The following is an 8,267-nucleotide window of genomic DNA, read 5'->3' as shown; positions in this document are numbered from 1 at the left end:
AAAAAAAAAAAAAAAAAAAAAAAAAAAAAAAAAAAAAAAAAGGAAAAGAAAAAAAAAATAGAAAGCAAATTAAAAAAAGAAAAATTTTTCAAGAGGAAAAAAGAACAAATGACATACAAAACAATCAGAAACCAATTGACAAAATGATAGGAATAAGTCCTCACTCATCAATAACAACCTTGAATGTAAAGAGTTTAAACTTCCCAATTAAAATATACAGCCTTGCTTAGCCAGGCATGGTGGCACATGCTTGTAATCTCAGCTACTCAGGAGGCTGAGGCAGGAGAATCACTTGAACCCTGGAAGTGGAGGTTTCAGTGAGCCGAGATTGTGCCACTGCACTTCAGCCTGGGCAACAGAGCAAGACTCTGTCTCCAAAAAAATACAAGTAAATAAATATATATACATACACACACAATTATATATACATATACATACATATACATATATATATACACATATATACATATATATATACACATACACATATATACATATATATATACACATACACATACACATAGGTCACATCCTCTCCTCTTTAAAACCTATCAGGGATTCCATTACACCTAGAATAAAATCCAAAGCCTTTCCCTTGGCCTCTCCTTCTCCCTGTGTCCCATTTCTCAGACCAATTAGGCTGGCTCCTACCTCAGAACCCAGTCTCTGCTCCAGGGTTAGTTACTTCCTCTGAGGCCTTCCCTGGCCCATCAAGCTGAAACAGGTTTCCATGCACTACAACAGGAAGCAGAATCCTGATTCCTTAACCTTCTCACCACCAGAGACGACTCCTCATAGTCTTCTTTACATGGAGCCTGGTCACCTCACTGAGCTGATCTGATTCCAGAACACAGAGACCTGCTTCTTTGGCCTGTACAACCTGGTTTCAGGTAAGGGTAGCTTCTCCTCAGGTCAACTAAAATTTGAAGAGCGCTCCCAGACCTTCCAGGGCTTCCACCTGGGACTGGTGGCCAAGTGGGTAAAGGAACCTGACAACAGGAAGGTGATTAAATAGGAGTATCCCCAGAAGAAGAAGAGAAAAAAAGACATGTTCCCCAAAGAGAAGAAAGTAGAAGAACCATAAGACTGATGGCCAAACTCCTCTAGAATATGGAGATTGGGGGCAGAGGGACCAGGGGCCAGAAAGTCACCAGAGGGCCTGATCTGAAGGAAAAATAAGCAGAGATGTTACTGAAATAAGGGGGGAAAAGATTGAAAATTAGGAGACCTGGAGAGCCCCTATTTATGCAAATTCACTTTTTTCTGATGTAAACACAGTAGTGAAGTCAAAGTAGAGAAGCAGGGAGACCTGCACTGCGGAAAAGAGAAAAGATTGAAAAGAAGATCCAGGATGAATTCAAAGGAGGGGTGAAGGCTGCAGAATGGACTCCTGAAGAGAAGGGATATCTTGCCAGAACCTGAGACTTCTCCAGGTTGGGATGAAGTTATTGTTCTCTCAGAAATGTCAGAGCTTCTGCCTGTAAGACAAGTGCTATGGTTCGAATGTGTCCACCAAATTTCATGTCTTAGGGACTTATCTCCAATGTGATGGTGTTGAGTGGCAGGTGGGAGGTGATTAGGCCATCATGAATGGATTAATGCCATTATCTTGGGAGTGGGTTTGTTACCCATGGAGTATGTCCAGGTTCTCGGTGTCCTGAAGAAAGAATTGAACAAAATGCACAAACGTAGCGAGGAAAGAATGAAGTAACAAAAACAGAGATTTATTGAAAATGAAGGTACACTCTACAGAGTGGGGGTGGCCTGAGCAAGTGGCTCAAGAGCCTGGTTACAGAATTTTCTGGGGTTTAAATATCTTGTAGAGGTTTCCCATTGGTTACTTGGTGTACACCGTATGTAAATAAAGTAGTCGCCCACAATCAGTCTGATTGGTTGAGAGTGGGGACATCAGCCGCTGAAGTGAAGTTAGAAAGTTACACCCTACGCAAACTTCTGATTGATCCTGGAAAGGCTGAAGTGAAGTTACAAAGTTATACTACTATGCAAATGAAGACTTGGCCTATGACCAACATAATTGGTTGTGGGAGGGGACCAATTAAAGGTACTTTCAATTTTTCATCTGCCATGCAGAAAAAGGTGGGGGCAGTCACAAAGGGAGTAGCCTCTAGTCCTTTTGTTACTTAGTCCTTAAGTTGGGGTTTTCCTTTTAATTTGGTTCTAGGTTAGTGTAAATCAGCTTTAGGTTCCCTGCTTACAGCCCCTATTCTCCTGTTTATTATAAAAGAACAAGTTTGGCCCCTTTTTGTCTCTCTCTCATCCTCTTTGCCCTTTCACCACATTATGATGCAGCAAGAAGCCCCTCACCAGATACTAGTGCCATGATCTTGGACTTCACAGCCTCCAGAACTGTGAGGAAATAAATTTCTGTTCTATGTAATTACATAGTCCGTGGTACTTTGTTATAGCAGCACAAAACAAACGACAACAAGCAACAATGATGTGAACAGAAAGAAAAATGGACATGACAAATGAACATTTTTTGTCCAAATTAGGTCCACAAGACTTTATCTGCACCATCCAGACCCAAATACCTTAAGATTTTGGTAGTTTATTTGGTAGCAAAAACTGACTTTAATTGCCATGAGGATATTTAGAGTCTTACATTCCACTTAGCTGATTATTCACACATATCACAGCAAAAGTATAAACGTGTCTGATTACCATTTCCTGCTCCAGATTCTGTGATGAGAGCTTACAGAGTATGAAGGATATACATGGTATAACTTTTCTGAAATCTTAGATTGAATTCCAAAGCATATCTGGGCTTAAGGGACTGTGGATTTGTATTTTAAGGTGGTAGGGGGGTTGTTCTCCATGGCAGTGAAAGAAGCTGTGAGCTGCCTTGGGCTTTGGCATATTTCCCTATCACGCAGATAAGAAGCTAGTTCAGTCAGTGTAGATTTGGCAGATTTGTGGATGGAAAAAACTGGTGCTCCCTGGAGGAGGGAAGCAGATTGAGGAATTACTGACACCTTCTAGGGGGTGACGATCCCAGATGTGCTGGTGAAGCACAGATAGGTTCTCTTCATGCCTCCGCTACCCTGGCCTCGACCAAACTGCAGAGGGAGAAACTCAGGTGAGAGTGAGAAAGCACAAAGGCACTTTCAGTTAGGTTTGTATCGGTGTGATCGTCACTTACCACTCATTTATTCGTGTATTCACACATTTATGCATGTTTAATTCATAGATCAAACTGGAGGGTCCACAAACAACCTGAAGATCTCGTCTGGAGGGAGACTGCAGTGAACCCAAGATCTCTCAAATAAGCGCATTGACATAAGAAGTATTAGAAAAGAATGAGCACAGTGCTGTGAGAGCAGCTACCAGGGGGCTGAACTGGGTCCCCTCGGCCAGGCTTCCAAGTCGAGTCGCCAGCTGGGTGGGACCAGAAGACGCTCTAGGCCTCGCCCAGGATCCCTCCCTGAGGACAAGCGGAAGGCAGGGTCCTCTCTTTTTCCCTCTTGTCCTTCAGCGTTCGCGGGACCCGGATGATAGATCCGCCGTCCAAGCGCCCAGCTAGGATCCGCGGGTGCAGCTGGCCCCTGCCACTTCCGCTTCCGGTCGTGGGGCGGGGGTTTCCGGTTGTCGGAGGCGAGGCTTCGCTGCTGTCAAGGGGCGGTGCGGCCCGGAAGCGGCAGCGGCGGCGCGGAGACAGCCCGGCGGGCCATGGCGGCGAATCTAAGCCGGAACGGGCCGGCGCTGCAGGAGGCCTACGTGCGGGTGGTCACCGAGAAGTCCCCAACCGACTGGTGGGCGGCGAGGCGGATCGGGGTCGGGCCAGGGGCTGCTACGGGGGTGGGTCTGTCTGGGGCGAGCTGGGGACGCGGGAGGAGCCGGAGCTCCAGCGCGGAGTGGCGCCGCCGCAGGTGGCCGGGGGCTTACCTATCTCTCCCCTCCATGCCGCAGCGGGAGTGCTATCTCACCCTCGTCACCCCTTGCCCCGCCGATTGTGGACAGGTTAAACCTGGCTGGGGGGACCCAGTGAGTCCTGCCCCTCCCCCTGCCACTCGCCACCCAGTGTGGGCTCCGCGGGCTTCCATGTTGGATCCTCGGCCTGATTGTGCTTGCTAGCTTCGCCAGGCTCTTCTTTCCAGCCCTGGGACTTCCCTGGAGAAGGGGGTCCTGCACAGCCCTCCCTAAGAAGGCGGAAGCCATGTCTGGTTTCTTGCAAACGCCGTATTCAGGGATGGGCCTTTGAGAGCGGTCTGGCAGCCGGGCTGGGAACGTGAGCCTTGCTCTGGGGGCTTCAGATGAGGAGCTCCGGGATCTGGGTTCTTGGTTCTTTGCGAACGTGGACTTCAGAACTTCCGTTTGTCCAAAAAGTGTACTCTTTCCTGTGCCTGAGCCATGGGAACATGTACGAAAGTAGGAGGCTTGCTATCTATTTGGGAAAAGGTCCCATTTTCCCTCCGCCACCCACGATATCCTCACTTTCCCCTTTGCTTAACTGTATTTAGTGACCGGTTTTGGGAAATTCCAGTTCTGAGAAATATGCTGAGTATGGTGGGCTAAGGTGACCAACTTTGGGGAATAGAAACTGGGCATTGGAGGCTGAGTCGTGCAGGGGCCACGCTGTGGTCAGCACTGAGGGCCTCCCGACTGAGTCTTCCTCTTGTGTGGGGGCCATCTCCACTTTTATAAGTGCTTTCTCATCTCCTCTGCACATCCCTAGTGCCCAGCACAGAGCGGCTTTTATACAGTGTACCTTTGTGATACTGACGATGTTGTAGCTTTGCCTTTTTTTCAGTCCCGGGCCATTAGGGGGAAGAGCTTTAGAACACCAGTTGCTTGGGTCTGTGAGGTCTCTGTAGACTCTCCTATCAGATCTGGGTGATAGGATGATCAGGTCTGGGTGCCCTGGATGGCACTTGTGCCAAACAGCATATCTTCTGTTTGGGAGGCATCTAAAGAAGGGTGTCTCTTCACTTCCTTGGTAGGGTTTTCTGCCTGCTTTATAATCCCTCAGAAAATTTACCCACATGTCAGTCACTGTTGCTTTTCTAAGGAGAGTCCCTAGATGTCAGCCCCCTGTTTTGCCTCTCTCCTATTCCTGTTCGTGTTTCTCTTAGACCCCTCCTGTTACTTCAAACCCAGTCAAAGGTATCTCTGCAGTGAGTGCTCCATTTTCATGTCCACATGTTACCATTTGGCTTTAGAACCCAGAAGAATCTTTGTGCCTCTTCAGCCCTGCCCAATTAAAGATTTTGCTTCTCTACATGCTCTTGATCATTCTGTTTACCCTTGCCAACTTACCTGGGAGCCTCCTGGCCCTCCTGATCTATTTCCCTTCTAGGTCTCTCTTCATCATCTGTCTTCTCAGGAACCATCACTGATTTGGGATGATGCCTCACAGCCCATCTGGCAGTTTGGGCTTCCCTCTTCAGACCTCCTGTGTTCCTAGCCTTTCTTTGGTCTGCTTACCAGAGCTGTCTGCTACCACTCCTGGCCTCACATGTTAACCCACCACATCTACTCTCTGTCCCTCATGAGGGTTATGGAGCCTACTCCTCTTTACCCTCACAAAGTCAGAACATACCAGCTTGTAAGATTTGAGGAAGAGGCACCTAACTGAAAGTGCCTTTGTGCATGAAGAACCTGTCACTGGACTCATCTGCCCAGACAGCCATGCCCTGCCCCCTCCCTACCTCCAGGCTCCTGCAGCACTGTAGGTTGTGTCACTCAGCAGCATAACCCACTGGCCTCCACCCTCATTGTCACAGCCATTAAGGTAGTTACTCAGCAGATACTGTGTAGCATATTCCCGCACACTGCGGAAAATATCTGGACCATGTCACTTCCGTGCCTGTAACTCTGCAGTGGCTTCCTGTTGCACATTAAATAAAGCCTAGACTCCTTGCTCTGCTGATGACCCAGAACCTACCACCCCTCCCATTTACCACACTGTGGCCACACCTGTTTGTCGCCACTCTGGCTTTATTTCTTTTCCTCAAACTTACAAGGTGGTTCCTCTTTGGGATCCTTGCTCTGCTGCATCCTCTGCATAGAGCACACATCTTCCACATGGTCCCAGGCGGCTCCCCAGCCTTCACTTCTTGGCTGCTCTGAGGCTGCCTTCTCAGAGAGGCCTTCCTTGATTCCTGGCTTCCTGTCTGTAGGCACTTTTTCTCATCTTTCTGTTTGACTTCCTTCAGAGACATACCCACACAACATATGCTGGAAATCCTTAACTTTTCTTGTCACCTTTCTCTCTTACTAGAAGGGTGGGGTGGGCCTTCTCTTTGTCCTTGGTGCCTGAGGCACAGTTGTTATGTGTAGCAGATGCTTAGATGAAAGGTGGACTGAGAGTAAAAAGTGGAGGTATCAGAGGAAGAAGAGGTGGTCTCTAATTTGGTGGGTCATAAGAGGTTTCACACACACAGTGCTGGCATTGGGGAGGCCATATAGAGTGGGGAGCCGCCATGACATCAGCTCTCCGTCTTGGATCGTATTGTTCTCACCTGGTTCATGTTTCACCTCCTGCACCTGCTTCACTCTGATAGTACATTCGTGTTAGGTGTGTTTTTGTTTTTTTGTTTTTTTTTGTTTTTTTTTTCTGTTAGGGAGTAAGTTCCATGGGCAGGACCTTTTAGGGATTGTTCATAGCTTCATTCCTATCATTAGTAAGCAGTAGGCTCTGGGTACTTATTTTCAGAAGGAATGATTGAATTATAAGATGCTTGACACTCCATATTCCTTGCTGTTCAGAGGCCCGTGCACTATGTTTTTTCATGGTGATTTGAAACTTCCTTTGCCCCTCTTTCAAAGGGCCTCTGAAGTGGGAAAGAGCCTCTGAACTGGGAACATTCTTATTTTATTATTACTTTTTTTTTTTTAGATGGAGTCTTGCACTGTTGCCTGGGCTGGAGTGCAACGGCGAGATCTTGGCTCACTGCAACCTCTGCCTCCCAGTTTCAAGCAATTCTCCTGCCTCAGCCTCCCGAGTAGCTGGGATTATAGGTGCCTGCCACTATGCCTGGCTAACTTTTTGGATTTTTAGTAGAGACTGGGTTTCACTATGTTGGCCAGGCTGGTCTTGAACTCCTGACCTCGTGATCCGCCCACCTTGGCTTCCCAAAGTGCAAGATGTGTTTACAGATGTGAGCCACCATGCCTGGCAGCTGGGAACATTCTTAAAGGTGGCCTGGGGTAGAGGGGAATGCAATCAGAGAGGTAGGCGGCAGGCATTGAGCTTGGTTCTTACTAGTTGCTGAGTCCCCCCCGCTTTTTTTTTGAGAGGAGTTTCGCTCTTGTTGCCCAGGTTGGAGTGCAGTGGCATGATCTTAGCTCACTGCAGCCTCCCATGTTCAAGTGATTCTCCTGCCTCAGCCTCCCGAGTAGCTGGGATCACAGGTGTGCGCCACCATGCCCAGCTAGTTGTGTATTTTTAGTAGAGACAAGGTTTCTCATGTTGGCCAGGATGGTCTCAGACTCCTCACCTCAGTTGATCTGCCCACCTCGGCCTCCCAAAGTGCTGGGATTACAGGCGTGAGCCACCACAGCTGGCTGAGTCCCTTCTTGCAAGAGCTGGGTTGAGCTGCCATCTTCTGTTCCCTGCTACTTGTGCCAGCTCGCTGTCTTCTGGCAGCCAGGGCTTTGTGACCATCAAGAGGAACGGGCTTTTTTCATCCAGCGAGTTCTACCAGCTCTCGCTGGCAGTGTACAATCTCTCAAATCTTTCTCTTGTTTCTCTGTCGTCTTTTCTCTAGTTCCTTTTCTCTGAGTGTTTCTTGTTCAGTGTTTCTCTCCTTCTGTATTCTGTCTCCTCACCCGTTAAGCAGTGGCTCTTTCCTGGTGGCCTGTTTCCTCCCTACCAACCATATCCTCTGGGCATGGGTCTAATTTCTTCCATCTTTCTCAGACATAAGCATTTCTACCCCGTGGCATTGGCAAAGCCCTAGGGAAGCCAAGTTGAAGCTGATAGGGTTCCTGTCCGACTGGAGCTTCTGTCTGGCCTGCCTCAGCAGGCCTGTGCTTTAGAGGCTGGGGAGATGACACACACTGGACTGGGTTTTGCCTTTGACTTGCAGTTCAGTGGGTCAGTGCTCCCAACCCATGTCCAGCAACACTGCTGGCGATGCTGAGTTGCTGCAAGGTTTGTGCTAACAGCTGGTTTTAAGTGTACTACAGGGAACCCCTCACACAGATGACTTTTTAACAGAGACCACATCTTTCCTCTGGGGCGCAAGTTTATAAACCAGAATGAATCTTTTCCAGAGGTTTTTTTTTTTTTTTTTTTTTTTTTTTTT

The 8,267-nt window shown here is 48.0% G+C and overlaps 1 protein-coding gene and 1 long non-coding RNA gene across 5 annotated transcripts in view; one reads left to right on the top strand and one right to left on the bottom strand.

The window, feature by feature from the left end:
* The first annotated feature begins 509 nt into the window (after nucleotides 1-509).
* Nucleotides 510-8,267, top strand: part of DBNL (drebrin like) — a 19,139-nt gene continuing 11,381 nt past the window's right edge. Inside the window, exons 1-2 of one of the 4 annotated variants that reach the window (XM_017515349.2) lie at nucleotides 510-890; nucleotides 3,209-3,770. In XM_017515349.2, coding sequence (XP_017370838.1) covers nucleotides 3,688-3,770 — 83 coding nt within the window. In that variant the 5' untranslated portion in view covers nucleotides 510-890; nucleotides 3,209-3,687. The remainder of the gene's footprint in view (nucleotides 891-3,208; nucleotides 3,771-8,267) is intronic. The other 3 variants (XM_017515350.2, XM_017515351.2, XM_017515352.2) reach the window with 3 other exon arrangements.
* The window catches only part of LOC119469020, a 16,772-nt gene continuing 10,256 nt past the window's right edge, over nucleotides 1,752-8,267 (bottom strand). The window contains exon 3 of the long non-coding RNA XR_005197844.1: nucleotides 1,752-1,764. This is a non-coding gene — a long non-coding RNA (uncharacterized LOC119469020). The remainder of the gene's footprint in view (nucleotides 1,765-8,267) is intronic.

This window comes from Cebus imitator, unplaced genomic scaffold (assembly GCF_001604975.1).
Source record: "Cebus imitator isolate Cc_AM_T3 unplaced genomic scaffold, Cebus_imitator-1.0 Scaffold548, whole genome shotgun sequence".
In the NCBI taxonomy this organism is placed as follows: Eukaryota; Metazoa; Chordata; class Mammalia; order Primates; family Cebidae; genus Cebus; species Cebus imitator.
Note: the sequence above shows the minus strand (reverse complement) of the source record. Positions and strands in the feature narration are given on the sequence as shown.